General features: G+C 34.2%; 1 protein-coding gene across 11 annotated transcripts in view; it reads right to left on the bottom strand.

The window, feature by feature from the left end:
- Positions 1-12965, bottom strand: part of LOC129755262 (CUGBP Elav-like family member 4) — a 568631-nt gene extending 555666 nt beyond the window's left edge. For 7 of the 11 annotated variants that reach the window (XM_055751662.1, XM_055751660.1, XM_055751658.1 and 4 more), the window contains exons 1-2: positions 12234-12808; positions 7567-8955 (exon numbers count right to left, since the gene is read on the bottom strand). In XM_055751662.1, coding sequence (XP_055607637.1) covers positions 7567-7623 — 57 coding nt within the window. In that variant the 5' untranslated portion in view covers positions 7624-8955; positions 12234-12808. Of the gene's footprint in view, positions 1-7566; positions 8956-12233 lie in introns of all 11 variants that reach the window. The other 4 variants (XM_055751665.1, XM_055751659.1, XM_055751657.1 and 1 more) reach the window with 2 other exon arrangements.
- Between the last annotated feature and the right edge of the window lie 5048 nt (positions 12966-18013).

An 18013-nucleotide genomic window follows, 5' to 3' on the forward strand; every position in this document is an offset into this window, starting at 1 on the left:
AATCGAACGCCTGGATTCTGCCAAATTTTAGCCAGACAAAATAGCCCGGATTTTCTCGGCCTTCAAGCGTGCGGGAATATTCTGGAAACCTTTATGTCGAACAATCTTCATGTAGTCTTTTTAACCCTGAAAGGTTCTTTTATAGATTTAAATTCAACTCATTGCGGACCAAATTTGAGATATCTCGTTTTTACGCTAGCCGCAAGTGTTCTACAATTAGAAGCATAACTCAAATTTGCTTCATTTCATCATTAAACTTTTGTAGACAAAATTGAACACAACATTTGCCGTGACTCAAAGCAGCGAAATTCGGTGTTTCTTTCGCGGTCCGTAATGTGTTGCCTAATACAGGAATAATCGTTTAAATTGTTTATTTTTTTTTCAAATGATCATTATTTGGTAACAAAACTTGTTGGATTCTAACCTTTGGCAAGGTTCATAAAAGTTATAGCTTTTTCAGATCAAGGAAGGTTTTTTTTAAATCCATCATATTTTATTTTGAAAGATTTTGTTTCAGTTTTTGATTTCGATTCCAAGAAAAAACCCAGCAAAATATGTCCAACTTTTGTTCGAAACCTTCCCACAGTAAAGGATTGGCGCAATGGATGGAGGCCATTCCAAGAACGGCCTTCGGGCCGAGGAAAAATCTCTCGAAACTTGTAAACAATCCTCCTACATGCATAACAGAAGCCGTCTCGAAAAAAAACGGCAGAAGCAAAAAAGCGTGCCGATCCATACGCACAAAAGGGGTTTTCTGGGGGGTTTTTCGGTGAAGTTCTCCGAACCGAAAGGAAAAGAATTCCCAATCCGATGAGTTGGAATTGATTTTCCTTCCATCATTTTTTTTTTCTCTATTCGGGTGAAAGGGTTTTCCCGTTGATCCATCTTTTCGGTGAAAAGTGGTCTGTCGTCGGTCGAAGGATTTTTGCTAAAGGAAAACTTTAGGGGACTTGGGGACGAAGCATAAAGGCGGTCAAACATACTACATAAGTATACCCAGAGTTTATGATGAGTGATTTTCGGTTTCGGTCCCAATGCTCTCTCCCTGGATGAGGATGATGATGATCGACTATACCTCTAAACGACGACGACCGAGAGCTGCTAGGATGTAGTAAACATGAAACAGTTTGTCGGAATGCCCGTTTATGTGTGTGGTTTTTATGAGTGGATATTTTATGAGGAGAAATTGAACCGCCCCCGGTTCTCAGCCGCAGTCAGGAAAAGGGGGTTGAACGATCGATTTCACTTCATATCCTACATTGTACATATCAGTGGTTTTCGTCTTATTACTTTTCGATGTAGCATACATACATATATTGCTTATCAGTTATCGCCCAGCTGTTGGTGGTTTTCTATTATGAGGATTGTAAAATTTATGGAATGTCTTTTTATTACAGCTTGTGGTTATTCCGGAGCTCAAAATATCTTGCATGGCGGTTGAACATATTGATAAAGATATAAGTATCGGAATAGGATAAAACACTCCTCCGAGGTATTTAGTCTTGGTATGAGCCCTTTTCCCAGCTTATCAGCACTCCTATATGTAAGGAAAATTGATCAAAGCTTAGAAAATTTTATTAGAAATAGTGAAATCGTGTGCCCATTTCAGAGGGAAAAAATAAGACCTTTCATGTCGACAAGTGAAACATATCATGTTATTTAAATTTAACATTAAATTTGTTGAAATCCTAATTCTTTATATTCTTACTCAAACTATGCCAAAATATCATCAATCAAATTATGGCGAAAAGGTCAACGGGTATAAGGGAATATGCGAACGATAGTATTGGCGAAAAATTGGCCTCAGCCATAACCTCAAATTATGATTTGCTGGCGGCCTCACCAGTGATGCTAGGTGCGTTACTAAAAACAGTTTTTGCTTCATTTAAACTAATTATAATATTCCTGATTTGCTGATTATTTGAAATGCAAAATTATTTGCTAATTTTCGCAGTAGGGGAGAATGAGGATACTTGATCCCTGGGGATACTTGATTCCTTAGCTATATCTCGAAACTGGAATGTCTTACAAAGATCAAATGTTCTAGAAAAATGTGCCAAAATGAGCAAAATAACAATGCATGTAGTTTAAATTTTTTTAACAAAATAATTGTTTGAGTAATTGAACTCTGTTTGAAAAATTTCACAAAATGTAACTTGAAGATCTTTTTTCATCACTTTAAAATGTTCCTTTCATGGGAAAATTATGAAAAAAATATTTGTTCCAATGAATCAATCGTTCGAGCGTGAAATGAACTTCATAATGCCATATTTTCAAAGCAATGGAAAACTCTCAACTTTTTTCAGAAAAAGTTTTCTAAAATGTTGATTATGGGTACAGTTGATCCCCTAGAGTTGGGTACAATTGATCCCCTTTCAAACGGCATATTCTTCTTCTGAATTGATCGTTATGATTGCTGATTACAAAATTACTAATATTCATCCAAAAACTAATACTTATCTAACAATTGTCTGAAGAAAAGGGCAAAAATAATTAATTTTCTCTTAGTTATAAAAAATAGCGCCTTAAAGTATGCAATGTTTTTTGCGTTTAGACAAAGTTATAGAATTTTCTTCTTATGTCTGCTTTAACCCTTCATTTCATGATTTTTTATTTTTCCTTTTAAATTATTTTTAACAGTTGGAAATGACGAGTACATCAAGCAAAAAAATTAAAATAAAATACGATTTTTCACTTTTTCCATACATTAATTGTCGCAAATTTGTTACTTTATGAAACGAAGGGTTAAATTGTAACAAACATAACAAGCTGTCAGAAAATGTCAAAGACGGCGAGTTGCTAAATTTTTCCAAAGTGCAACACAACTGATTTATTTTTGATTTGGCAAATCAAGTTAATAGATCCGAACAAACAATACGGACCGGACTTTTCCTATATTTTGTATTAAATATCTGGCAACCTTATTCTAACTACTTCTGGGTATATCACCATAAGATCTTGCACCAAAATTTCACATTATGCTGACATGCAGTTATTTGAATAAACTAAGAGAGATTGTATTCCAAGCAAACAGCTGAAGAATAGTTATCCCCAATACTGAATTTAAAAGTATTAAGGGTGACAATTGTCCAATCTACTGGTTTTGAGCGTCAATACAAATGCTTAAAATCGGTTTCTAAACTGTTGATCTGACTTTTCTGAGCTAATATTTTTTTTCAGAATAAAACTTCTGAAAAAAAAAACTTCAAATGATGAAGATTCAAAGCTAAGATGTTCAAATGCTTATTTAAATTTCAAATTCGTCATTCAAATTTCAATTTTCTTCATACCAAATCAAGCAACGGAATTCAACAATTTTAAAAGTCTAACAGACACACAGGAAAAAAAATAACCCCTTACCGCATTATTTTGCCTAGAGTAGGATTTCAACTGACATACAAAAAATTTTATAAAAGAATCATACCATTTTTCTCAACACTTTCAACCCAATTTAATTCTCATTCCTCAGTGTCAAATTAACATTTTGAACATTTTGTAGTTTGAATTTTAAACCCTTGGTGAAAAAGCTTCAACTTGCTGTTTACAGGTGACATGAGATTGTGTAGATAAATTTCCATAAAATATACAAAAATTTAAAATATGTTGAACAAATGCCTGTGCGTATGCCAAAAATTTTGACATCAACTGTGCATAAACAATTTTTTTCGCCTTTGGGTATGCAACGCAATATATAAGATGGAAAATTATTAAAAAAAATGCATAAAAGTTTTAATTGGAGAAAGCACGCTATTGAGTTGGTGTGTTTGTGCATTTTCCATGCATTTTATGAAAAAAGTTTTTTTTCTGTTGACCATGAAAGTGTGTTAGTGCCATTTAATAAATCTGAATAAAAACACCAAATATAGTTTAAAATATGCTGAATCGTTTGGCGTTATTAGCTCTAATTCGACAGTTGTTGCACCCTTTCTACTCTGTAGACCTCATTTGAAGTTTGATTATGTGTCCAAGTGTTTTCAATCTGTTTGTTAACTGTTAATATGATTTTTCTCAGTTTCAAACTAACATTTTTAACACTTTGTATTTTGGATTAGAAACCCTTAGAGAATCAAAAGATTAGGCTTGTCGTTTAGCGATAACATGAGGTTTTGTCGATAAATATCCAAGAAATATACCAAAATTTAAAATAGATTGAACAAACGCTTGTGCTTGTGGCTTCAATTTTGACATAAATTGAGCATCATTTTTTTTGCGCCTTTGGGTATGCAATACAATACTTAAGAGAAATTGTTCAGAAAAATGCATAAAACACACATTCCACCGTGACGTGGAATAGCTTTTCCGGACTTTCCTGAACTGTTATCATTCTAGAAGTCAACCAATTTACTTGAAAATGAAATAAATTGTAGCAAACGGTCGTAAATTGAATTTCCTTCAAAATTAATATAATTTGGTCATTACAAAAATTAAGTTGTTTTTTTTTGTGATCGATTACTTTTTTGACGTAAATTCACGCTAGAATTGACTATTTTTGACTTCAGAACAATCAACTTTGATTTCCTGTTCCCTTTGTGGAAAAAGAATATCGGTGTCTTCAAATGAGTTGTAGAAAAAATAATTACCCACAATTTGATGTACGTAGCTTTCCGATTGAAGAATGACGAACGAAGTTATGCTTATTTGAAGTTGTGGCGTGAATTCACTCAGTTTATACAGAACAGGGTGGTTGACTGAATTCAAGTAACGAAATATCCAGTTATTCTGAACCAATCTTATTCTGAACAACTTTCAGAGCATATTCCCCTTAAAAAATTTACAAAAAATCAACTCATTCGCACAGTTTCCAACTGATTTTTATAACATTTAGTGTTATAGAATTGTCTCACCATTTTCAAAGAAGATTTCACTTTTTTATGTCAGAAAATGTCAAAGTTTTCTCGAAAAAATAATAAGTTCCCCTTTTTGTGACGTGAATTCACTCATTTGGGACTGTTTTTGTTCGCTTTTCAAAACAACCACACTGGATATAAATAATTTTTTTCTCTACAAAATTAAGCGGTGTCTTTTGGCTTCAAAATGTTGTAATTTTTTTCCAAAACAAATTAATCCATATATTTTAATAAATTATTTTGGAAAAGTTGTCAAAATAATCACCTTTTCCAACAAAAAAAAATTATTTTCAAAATCATATTAAACACGTTTAAAATTTTTTCCTTTGGTTTTGTGTGATTTTAATTATCAAAATTTTAGACAAGTTTGAGATTTTTTGATACACGAACGAATAAAAATCACTTTTGAGAAAGCACGCTATCGAGTTGGTATATTTTTCCATTTTCCATGCATTTTATTAACCTTCCCATGCCGTTCGGGTCAATATGACCCGAAGCGCACATTTAAAATCTCTTTATCATCATTCCAATATAATGAAGAACTTGGAATTTTGACAGATCAAGTATGTTCTATGAAAATAATGATCAAATTAACGTCAAAAAAATTGAAATTTGAGTTTTGAAAATCGGTTCATTGGGAAATGAAATACAGCTAAGCAAAGCAAAAATTGGATATCGTTTTTTTTAAGTTAGATTTTTTTCTACCGGAAGATCTGAGATAGCGGTCAAAACTTTCATTGGACCCCAACATATCTATACACTGTCGGATAGATGGATTCTTGACGATTTTAAACATCAATGAAACACTTAAATACAGAAAAGCTGTCAAAAGTTATGAGCATCTTAAAAATAAAATTGATTTTTCGGACTTTTTACTTCTGAACCAGTTTCTGATAACTTGGTAATACATATCGACTTAATTTTAAAATTTTGAGTAATAAGAACAAATTACCTACACAATGAATATAATATCATCAAAATCGGTTAACATTTACAGCCAGGAGAACGAAATCAAACTACAACTCAAAGTTCCCCGAAACGAATATTTTGCGAACGGCATGGGAAGGTTAAAGTTGGGTTTTTTCGACCGTAAAAGTTAATAAGAAGAATTCCAAAAACCTAAAAAAAACACCAAATATTGTTTGAAATATGCAGGAACGTTTGGCAATATTTACTCAAAATCGATAATTTTTGCATTTATTTGAACACCTTTGGCTCTAAGGGCCTCATTTTTGGCTATCGATTGATGTTTTCAAAATACCTAAAATAAACTCTTGGCTCGAATATTATTGTGATTTTGATGAACAAATAAAAACTTTCTAGATTTTTCTAGCTGAGAATTTCGAGAGCTGTTTTATTTTTTTACAGTATTTGAAATTTTATAAAAACTTCTATTAATTGAATACAACCAAATAAGTTCATGTTTAGCAAATGAGTTTTCCATTGCAAATCGAGGATTTTTTTTGATTTTCCCTTTTAAATGACCCCAGTTTTAATTTTTAATGTCTGTGTGATGTTACAGTTCAGTTGAATAAAGGTAATTTTTTCTAATGCCTGTTTCGAGCTATTAGGCTCAAAAGCTAATACATAATTATGTTTAAATTTTTTTTTAAATTTGAGATTTGGTTTAAAATAATATGAACTAACTATTTCTAAATTCCATAAGCTAGCAAATTTTCGTTTTTTCGTTAAAAGTGATACAAATATGTTTTTTGAGCTTCTTAACAGAGGTTTATGTGTGAAAAATTACAATCTTTTAAAACAAATATTAGGCCATTTTCAGAGTTCATCGTTTAAAATTAAAGTTTGCTGGTATTTTTGAAAAAAATTAACCAAAAAAAGCAAATTGGAATTAATACTCATAAGTTTTACAGTGTTAAGCAGGTTTTCAAAAATTCATTTTCTAAGAAGTAATTTCAGGAACATCAGAACGAAAAATGAATCATTTCTCTCAAACGCAAAAAATGAAATATTGCTGTTTTGACGATTCAGGACAGTAATCAAGAATTTTTTTTTTGATATCTGGGCGTATAAAAAATGTTGTTTACATTTTTATTAACTAAGAAGAGAAAATCAAGTGTTGATGGCGGATTTTTTTTGCATACCTTAAGGCGCATTTTAAATCAAAGTGACCAACAGTACCTACTAAGTCTGAAATCTTAGTGAACATATTTTAAAGAGAACTTAAAAAAATATCAACAATTTCTACTGAATGATTATGCTTGAATTAAATCGATAAGTTAGGACTTCTAGTGAATTGTATTTATTTTCCGGGATTTTAAGCCCAATGAGTAGTGAATTCTATAAAGCAAACCGAAATAATTCCTTCAATCTCTTGAAATTAATCCACCGAAAATTCAACGACTCTCAACGAGGCCAGTGCCTTAACAAACTTTCCACGGATCGAGCAATGTTTACTTTACTGCTCAGACAAACAAAATAAATCCATCTACCGCGCGCCCCTCTGTTGGATTTTCCCTAGATTGAAGCTAACCTTTGGTATTTTTTTTTTCCTCTATTTTTTGGAGAATGTACTGAAGATGATACCGCTTGTTTACCAGAAAAGCTTCTGGACTTGAGTTGCTTTTTTAAAGAACCCATCCATTTGCCATCGGACGTTCCTGTTTGTTTGAGGAAGTAAACGAATATACAGCAAGATGGGGAAAAAATTCGAGATATATGTGGGTGGGTAGTTAGAGAGAAAAAAAATTCAACTTACAATCATTTGAGGAAAGTCAACTTTCCCTTGACGAACGATTTCTATCATGTGAACCATATGGAATGTATTGAATTCACTAGCAGGAATCGAAATTAATATCGGAATAACTTTGGGTCTTCTTCTGCTTCTGCTTCTTCAGCTACTCGGATGCGCTTTGGCCACTTCTTCTGAATGTGTGTCCTTCCTGGTGGTTTGACGACTTTGCGGGCACGTTCTTTTCACTTAAGGGAAAACCGTTCTGGGAAACCGGAATTCGAGCTTCTCTATAGTCGACGATATAGAGAGACACTTGGATAGAGAAAAAGCGAGCAAGAATTGTGTGTGTATTTTTTTTTCAGTGTATTCACAGCGACCGAAAGAGAGTTTTATTTTCCGTTTACTTGAACTGTTTTTTTTTGCTTCTTCTAGAAGGTTTAGGAAATGCTTTCGGTGGTTTATTCCTTCCCTTGAATCGTCGTCGAAGCTGGAATGCTTTGGGTCAATGTTATTAAATTGATTAAACTGACATGAACACGCACTGACATACGTACACACTCACGAGGAGGATTTTTCTTCTGCTTTCCCTTGGCTTTATTCGGAGACAGAGAGCGAGAGTACGATAAGGGAAATGTTTTTCCCTCTCTACTATACTGGACACTTTCCTTCCACTTGACCAGTGTGTGTTGGACAGAATAAATAACAAAAAACTCGTAATCGACTTTTTTCCGCTTTCCAGCCGGACTTTCTGGTTCTTCTCTGGTTTTGTATTTATGATTTATAGGATTTTATTTAACTTTTTTTTCGTGTATTATTATTATATCGCTATCGAAGCTTTTTTCGCGTGTTCATCCGCTACTTGAAACACCCACTACAATTTTTTTTTGTGCTGCTAACGAGAACGATAAATTTCCGCGTATTTTCTTGCAGCTGGAAACAGGAACAGAGTTTTTATATTTTATATTGTATTACGCTGCTGGGCCCTTAAGCTTTCGTTGCCCCGGGGCTAAGGATTATGGATTTCAATTTTTTTTTTGTTCTGCTCTACGGCAACTTTTGCGTCTCTCGGTCGAAAAGAAACGATCTATCTCTGGGCCCGAGGAATTTTCCTTCGCTCAAAATCACTTGCCGCGTTTTTCTTCAACTTTTTTTTTGCTCCTTCCACTAACTTCACTTCAGACGAAAAAATCACGTAAAAGTCAGGTTTTTTTTCGCTATTTGGCGATTTATAATCTGCACCCTTCGACGATAATTTTTTCGCGCGTCAGCATACAATTTCAAAGTTTTATTTTTCCGATTGCACTTGTCAAATCACTGCTTGGAATTTATTTCCTTTTTTTCATCTATACGCGAAAAATTCAACTTTCAAAAGTCACACACTCACTTCTGCTAAGCACGTGTATCAAAATTCACCTGTTGTCGGGAAGGTTGGAAGAATTTAATTTTTTTTTCGTTATATAACTTTGAATGAACGACATTTAAGAGGAGGTAATCCGTCAATAAGGTGATCATTGCGTGTTTGTAGATTTCAGTGGATTTTCAAGTCTTATAACTTTTTCAGCATTTTTTTTAGGAATGAACTTCATCACGAAAAAAATCCTCAAATGTTTAAAAAAAATCAAACTTTCATTGTAGTCATGCCTTAAATATGTTACTTTTCCGTTATTTAAAAACTCGCAAAATTAAAATTGGTGAATTGTGTTTAACATTTTAAATTAATCAAAGAATTTTCGAAAATAACGCCATGTGTGAGATTTAGGATCCACTTCTTTTAAAATATTCATAGAAAAATAAAACACTCAAAACGATTGTAAAAAATTAACTTGATTTGTCGCTCTTCTTTTTTACAGATTTTATGATATATCAGAAATCTTCTCGAAATAATTATTTAAAAAATGGACTTTTAAAATATCAATTATTTCATGAAAACAAAATTTGAAAGGAAACATTGAATTTTAATAACAATTGTAGAACATTTGTAAGATTTTTTTTTTAGTTTATGAATTTTTAATTCAAGAAGATCAAGAAGATTTTTTTTTGTAAAAAGAGCAAACTTTTGACTGTAAGTGCAAAATAAACAATTTTCAAAATTTTTAAAATTCGAATTTATATTCTTTCGGAATAATCAACTCAATTTTTAAATTTCAAGATTTTTTTTGCAACTTATTTAGCACTTTTGTCGCCAAAAGTGGGTGACGCAAAATACTGCTAAATTTGAACAGTTTAAAAACCAATTTGGAGATAAATTTTTTAATCATAGTTATCCCGGATTGTGACCATATTCTTTTTTGTTATCTAACCGAAATTTGGAGACGAAATGATATTTCCTGTTGATGTTTAAGCTTTTCAAAGTTGGACATTTTTGAGTGGGTAACTCTTGACGACGAACGTGTCAATGACTTGAAGACATGGTTTTCAGTGAATAAAGACAACTTTAAATTTCTATTGTCTTTTCTATCAATATTCATCATTGGGATCAACATGTGATGCGTTGATATGTTATCAAATAAATAAATAAATAAATAAAATATTTTGACCATAATCTCTTTGAAAATTTTTTTGAAAACTATATTTATTTATTTAAGTATTAAGACAAATTATTAAAACCATCGAATTTGTTTCAAAATTTTTTCTACTAACTTGCCTTCAAATTTAATTTAAAAAAAAAATGAAATTTGAGTAAATTTAATTTACTCAATTTCAAAACCAGTCCTGATATGAAATCCTGGATTTTTTTTTCAGAAACCACTCTGTTTTTAATGTGTTTTTTTACTTGATATTTTTGGGTTTAAAAGTGTTTAAAGATGGCAGCAAACAACTTTTTTAAATCGCCACAAGGCTTTCTTGGGTTTAATTTTCTGCTCCTAGAATTGGTTGTGTTAAATCCTTTTTTTAAATTTATAAAAAACAAACATTTTATTATTTATGTTATGAGGTTAATTTTTGTAATGAGTTTCAAGCTTTCTAGAAATTAAACGAAGGCCACAATGGAATTTTCCACAATTTAATTAGACGTTGCAAATGCACCTAAATTTAGATCTCTATAAAAAAATCATTCTTTGGAATTTATTTTAGGCTTTGACTTTTGTGTCAGCCTGAAGAATTTAAAATTTAAAGGTTTTTTCGAAAAAAAATCTAACCTTCAGATAGGTTCATGAACTTCAATTAAAAATAAAAAACAAAAATTTCTCTTCAAAATTTCGAATTGAACAATTTCTAAATAGGGATAGTTCTATATGATTTGTGTTTTGTTTAGTCAAAAAGAGGCAGTACACTGTTGTACAAGTTATAAAAAATGTATGATGCTTATATGTAAATCTTTTGTTTTTTTTTTGTTTTTTTTTATTTCTTGCTGAATTTATTCATTCCGTTAAAATAATGTGATAATTTTTTCATATAATAAAAGTTTAGTACTCACTGATTTGTGAACTGAAATACAATGATGATGAATAAGCTCACAAGGCTTGAATTTCGTGGAAATAAAATGAAATGCAAAGAAAATCGTCATTATTCTTTAGTTCTAAGTGGGAGCATCCCGCTGCCGAGATTGCCGAAATCACAGAAAATTCTGTAGTTTTACAGAATTTTGAAATATGTATTCACATATTTCACAGAATTTTTTAACTTGAATGCATTTCCGAAATTATAAGTTTTTTGGCCATTATAAAATTTAGATTTTTTTACCTTGAATTAGAAATGAATATAATGTCATTTAATTTTTTCCAACTAAAATGTTAAAAAGACTCAATTTATCAAGAATTTTTATTGAAATTGAAGTAAATAGCATCACAGAAAACCATCAAATAATTGTTGGGTTCAATCACAGAAAGTCAGATTTTTTTTTCTCAAAAACACAAAATTTGTTTCGGCAACCTTGCACAGTACTTGGCCATTCATTCTTTGACCGAGTTCTTATCTCAGTTGTTTATCTTTCCTTAACGTTTGGAATTCAAGTTAATTTCAATTTCCTTTTTTACCAACAAGTTTCTTAAAGTAGCTTAACACTTCAAGACTGTTGAGCTCTGAAAGAAATATTAAAAATTAAAAATTTATTACTTTATTGAAACCACCTTAATTAAGTCAAGTGTTTGAAAGCTTAATGTTTGGAAACGCTGATCATATATCTGATATGAGGTAATCCTTACGATTTTTTGAAAAAAATATTACAATTAGAATTTAACATATGGTTCTATTAAATTTTCCAGATATATGATTGTAATTCTATTAATTTTTCTTGATCTTAAAAATGCATGAATATTTTGTCAAAACAAGACATTTTTAAAATTTATGATTTATCTGGTTTTTTTTCCAATATTATTATTATGTCTGTTTGCAGCATTTTTAGGCATCTATTTTTCAAAGAGTGTTCAACCACCCAAGAAAATATTATTCAAAAGCTTATCTCCCACCAAATCGTCTCAGCTGCGTTGAACTTTTTGCTGCGCAAAAAAACTTCAACAAATTGCAATAAATAAATCATCGTCTGGAGTAGAAGAGAAACCCCCGAAAAAAAAACAACTCAAGCACTCAATTCACTGAACCACTTCTAGAATAAACCCACTGGACCACCCGGGAGCCAAAATTTGGCCAATTTTTCCACTGCATAAAACTTTTAACAAGCACCATATTGTACGGACTACCATCATCATCTGATAGGTTTTTCTCAACGGAACAGCTGCTGGACAATTTACTTGTTGAGAACTGCTGCGCCTGGGTTCAACTTTTTTTTTTCTAGAGGAAAAACGAGTAGTACTCGTCACGATCGCCAACTTTAAGTGGCTGCTGCAGGAAGGGTTGGAGACAATCGGGAGCGCGCGATCTTTAAACACTGTCAGTTGTCTACTTCTTCACCTAAAACTGGACTTGGAGCTTTCACGAGACTTCCTTCACTCACAAAAATTTCGCACTTGAATGTTTTTGTTTGGTTTGGCGGCTGCTGACAGCACCTTGTTGTGTTTTATTTTTGTCTTCTGGCCGTGAGGATCCGAGGATCGTCGCGTTAAGGTCTACTGATCGACGAGTGGTTTCCCACAACCGCGTGGCAGGCAGGACTCTGCGTGGCCTCCGATGAGAGCAAAGAACCAGGATTCAAACCTCCGGTTTCTCCGGTTTGGGAAAAATGGTCGCGATCTTCACGCTTCTTGTGACGGTTTTTCCGAAAAACACAGACACAGCTTATAGACAGATAATTAAATATAACAACAAACAACAAGTGTATATGATCACGACTTAACTATACAAAACTCAATTGTAGACTAAAGCACGGACCGCACGTCGGTTGTTTTGTAAGTATGTAGTAACTACACCGGGAAAAACGGGCGCTTCCGAACGCTGCTCTGACTGACTTCGGAAATCGGTGCTTCTTGTTGTCGATGTCCCCCTGATGCTTTTCCGCTTGCCGCTGCCGTGTCGTGTCTTGTACGTGTGCCACCGAGGGGAAATGCGATCCGTTTACATCCAACTCGTGTCCGTATCTCTGGTGGTGTGCGCTCACCCACGGTCGGTTTACTCACAAACAGCCGCCACGATACACGCACAGCAGGACGATGAAAAGCAAAGGAAAACCACTTGAAACCGCTCTCGGTCGATATGCGAGATGCAACCCTCGTATTGCCCGATGTCGGTTCAAGCCATTTACTGTGGACGAGTTACTTTTCGAGCAGTTACTGTCGAACGATGTAAATTCGAGCAGTTCCCCTTCGGGTAGGCTACACCTACAACAGCACGAACGGTAACAAAGTAACACACTGTTGGGTGGCGGACCGGCATGCTAGGCATAAAAAACGAAAACAACCTGAAATCGTGCCACCCTACACCCTCGCCACGGAAGTTTGGCACCTGAAGTGGGACTGCGCATGTCCACACCCCCGACCGACCACCGTCGCTCGTTTTTCTCCGTCCCCCGAGCGTCGACTTCGGAACAACAGACTGTTGATTCTACTCGAAAAATTACATAATCTTCTGCCCCGAAGCTCGCGAGTGCACACGTACAGCGGCCACAACTACACCGGCACCCGAAGCCGACACGAAAAGTTCCCTCGAAAGCTTCGGCTCCCGCTCGGCTCGTCGCATCCTGACTCGGCAACTGACCGACACATCTATAGGACACCCGACGTCGACACCGTGACCTATACAGATAGCAGCATCCTGGCCGCATAGCATAGCTCGCTCACTTTCCGACAGGCCCGTTTCTGCTGCACACAGAGGCGGGGTTTTGGCCTCTAACACACATGCGCGCACAAGCCTTATCACCCACTACTAGTTACCCCGCGCGACTCCCCCCCAACACCCCCCGATTCCTTTCCTGTCGCCGAAAATTCCACCGTCCAGAGAAAAACAACAACCCAACTATGACATGTCAAACAGGTCACAGTTTGTAAATGGGTCCCCGTTATTAGTGTGTAATTTTGTCCAGCCGTTCACCCAAATATATTCCAAAAACCAAATCACCCCTAACGATACAAAAATTAGAAATAAAAATTCAAAATTAATCCGCACCAAAGGTGATCCCGAATCCACAAATATGTTGTAGTCCTAAGATCCTTCAGCACCTACAACCAGCTGTCAATCCACTTTGAACTGCCAGAGAAAAATGCGGCCACTTTTTGCACGCGTATCGTCTTGTATTCGCACAGCATCGCACCGTGTGTGTCGTCACCATCGTGACCTGTATTCCTGAAGTTTTTCCGTAGCTGTAACTCGGCCTGTACGTGTGCCACCCACCACCCTCGCTGTTTCCGCTGCCATGGATGTATGCGTGAGTGCGTGTAGTGGTGCGTAACCACCCTCATCGTTCCCAAGCACCCATCCTACAATGCAACGGTGACACCGATTACACCGACACACCCACCACCCCCGCACGATTTTCACCACACCACACCGAACTGCAACACAGAAGGAAAAAAAGGCGAACCTTAAAAGCACCCACCACAATTCACCACACACCGTCTCCTACTTCTATCTCACTCTCGCACTCAGCACCGGACCGCTCACCGAAAATCGTCTCTATGACTTCATTACGCTACGGTAGTCATTAAATAAATTAGCAAAGTTAAATTGAGAGATACACACAGCCGTGGCGAGACGCAAAGGAAGGCTCTCTCACACCCTTTCAACCGACTTTTTTTTCCTACTTCTTTGCATCCGTCCAAGATTGGCAATTCGTCAACCCTTTTCCATTCTGGTATTTACACCACACTCTCCCTTCCTTACTCCCCCACACCAGCAGAGTTCGGGGAAAACTCTCAAACAAAACACGCCATCGGCAGCGAGTTGTTTTGTTTTTTTTCCTTCTGCTCCGCACTTGAGTTTTCCAGATGCAATCGTAATCTTCACCCGGTCCTCTTCCCACCCTCGGTTGATTTCCACGCAGTAAGTTAGTCACAGAGCAACGAAAGGATCATCTCTCCCTATCGGGAAAGGTGCGTGCGTGTTGCCGTTGATTTTTTTTTCTTCTCGTAGATTCGTTCAGTTTATTTCTTCCTAGTTTGTTTACATATTTTGATCCCACCACACCGAATCAACCGACCAACAACCAATTCATCTGTTTTTCGTAGGTTTTCGCCCTGTTATTCGAATAGACGAATTTTCCAGTTGAACGGTTTCACTTGCTAGCTACCTCGAATTCGCTGCCCGCGTGAAGGAGTTGTTTTCAAACCTTCCTTACTTTTTTAATGCTGCTGCTGCCGTTTTTGGAATTTTTCTCGCGCTTTCTGGTGCCCTTGAAGGGTTTCTTCGGCTGCGCTACACGTTCCGAAGTAAACAACATTTTTTTTTCGAGGGATGAATCTCCTGGAACCACGGGACCAGAGTGCGTTGCTATGGCAGGGAAGTTCTATCCCCTGAGCGATGCACAACTTCGGATTGGGTTTTAATCGGACGCGTTGAAGGGGACACATGAAGGACATTGGTACAGAATTTGGCTGTTTCCATTGGATTGGGAAAAGCCCAAGAACTTATTTTAGTTGTTCTCAAACGAACACACACCTTTAACAGCAGAACTTGATATTTCTTGAAAGAGATCATTTTTCCTTAACACTAAGCATGGCGTTCGTTCCACTTCTGAACATGGTCCATCGAATTTTAGTAAAAACTTACAGATTTTATCCGGTCTTGCTTGGGTTCACATGAAATATAAATAAATATGAGTCGTTCGATTTTTCGAAATTTTGAAAGCTATTTATTCATCATTATGACGAATTTGGCCATAGTTTGGCCATGTAAGTTTAGGGAATCTTTTTAAAGTTTATATTGGAATTATTTACAAAGTTAATCGTTATCTTACTATTCAAAAAATAATACTTATAAGGTTTGCTAAGAAGAATTTAAAATAATTTTCCTTTTTCTTCCTATAACGACAGCATTTTAAACCAAAATATTTTAGGAAGCTTGAAAAAATTAGCCTATTATTTCAAATGATAACGATGTTTTTTTTTTAATATTTTCTATGGGCTATCTAATGTTAAACCAGTGTCAAGCTTGTAAATATATGCGAACGACTTCTTTTGAAGATTATCTCACTTTTTAAGATAGATGATCTTACTGAAGAATGATATTTTCAAGTTTAATTCAGAAAAGAAATTCCTTAAAAAGACTTCCGCTGGAACCATGTTGGAAACTTACTTTGAATGTTTTATATTGTTTGTTGTTTTTGCTGATAAATTTTACCCAATTTAATTATTAGTTTTTTAATGTTAAAAGTTCGACTTATAGCTTTTTGGTGTTATAAAAAAACACATAATCTTGGAGCCGAAATCACCCATTTATTAACGTTATGAAAATGGTGCAATTTCAGTTATATTTCATTTTTTCTATTCTTTGAAACAACTATCTCAATAAATATCATGATCAATTTAAATATCATCAGAAATCTTTTTTAAAAATCTCAGCACTAAACAATTTAAGTTTTCTCATAATTGGATGGTAGAACTGACCATGGCCGTTGAAACAAGGGATTTGGGGGGGGGGGGAGCTCCTCATGAGGGTTTTCTACTCTACACCCAAAATATTAAATTCCTAATCAAATTTTGATGATTGAGATTATTCAAAAGTAGCAATCTTGACTTAGATCTGATGCCAGAACCTCAAAAAACTGATCTCAGGTTCAGAATTCAGCAATAGCTTTTAAAATTTTTCTCACTTGTTGATAGACATTTAGTTCTGAGTTTAAATTAAAAATGTGATACAACCCATTTCGGAAGCTCTGGTTACATATTAACAAAACCAAATTATTTTTCCGTTTGCATATTTCAAATTTTGTATCCAGTGTATTCTTATCTTCAGTTCGAATCATCATTTAAAAATAGAATTGTTTGAAATCCCGGTTCAAATTTTGTTTCATAAGTTTCTTGTTTCAAATTTTTCTGTTTTCCGAAACTAAAGATGTGATCAATGATTTTCGAAACGCATATGCAATTCTAATGTTTAATTAATAATTTTCCGAATATAATAAAAAGAAAATTAGAAACCATCATGAGTTTTTGATTCATATTAAGATTCAATGTTCTTAAATTTAATCCTTATGCAGAATTCAAACATAACAAAGCTTCAAAATGGCAATTCAGCGTTGAAAATCATAAACAGATTCATTATATGAAATTCATATTTTTTTCAGATGCACAAGTTGGATTAAAAATAAATAATTGAAATGATTTTCATCACCTTTCATGGTTCCTAATCTAATCTATCCGTCTATAATTTTCATTACTTTCATTTGAAATTCTTCTTGTTAGAATGTTTACTTCACCAAAGTTCAATTAATCATTAAATTAAAAATAATGGAAATAATGAATTCAGATTGAAACCAAAAACATTACAGATTCATTTAAGAAAATTCACTTCTTCGTTCATATTTAAAATTCTGATCTGTTGATCAGAAGTTTTTTTTTAATATTTCAGAAATCGTTTTCAATCTTCAAAAACAGATTCAAAATTGCATTTTTGAATTCAGGTTCAGACAGATTCAGATTTTATATAAAAAAAAGTCAGATTCTGATTTAGCTTTTAAAATCATTTTAAAAATGTCAGGATGGATGTTTCGTCTAGAAATTTCAATCCAGGAGGCTCAAATTAGTTTTTTGGTGTGGGGGAGCTTGGTGGGCCGCTACAAAAAAAATCGCAAGAGATCGCAGACGGATGATGTTTATTATTAATTCAATTTAACATTTCAATTTTTAAATCAAAGTTAGTTTGTATAAAAAATTTAACTGAAAATCACGAATACAATGTAGAATGTGTGTTTTTTAGTTAATACAAAAACCTCCAAACATCCAAAAGATCTTTATTATGGAACTGGTTTTTAAGGAAAAATATTTGGTGATAAAAAACATAATATCTTCACATGAAAAAAATTGCAGGGAATTTTATTTTTTCTAAGTTTAAGATTATTAACAATGCAGTTTTTATAAGAACCTATTTTCTAACCAAATTTTAAGTTTGGATCAAGTTTGCAATAATCAGATTTATAACGTCA

The sequence above is a fragment of the Uranotaenia lowii genome, chromosome 3 (genome assembly GCF_029784155.1).
Source record: "Uranotaenia lowii strain MFRU-FL chromosome 3, ASM2978415v1, whole genome shotgun sequence".
In the NCBI taxonomy this organism is placed as follows: domain Eukaryota; kingdom Metazoa; phylum Arthropoda; class Insecta; order Diptera; family Culicidae; genus Uranotaenia; species Uranotaenia lowii.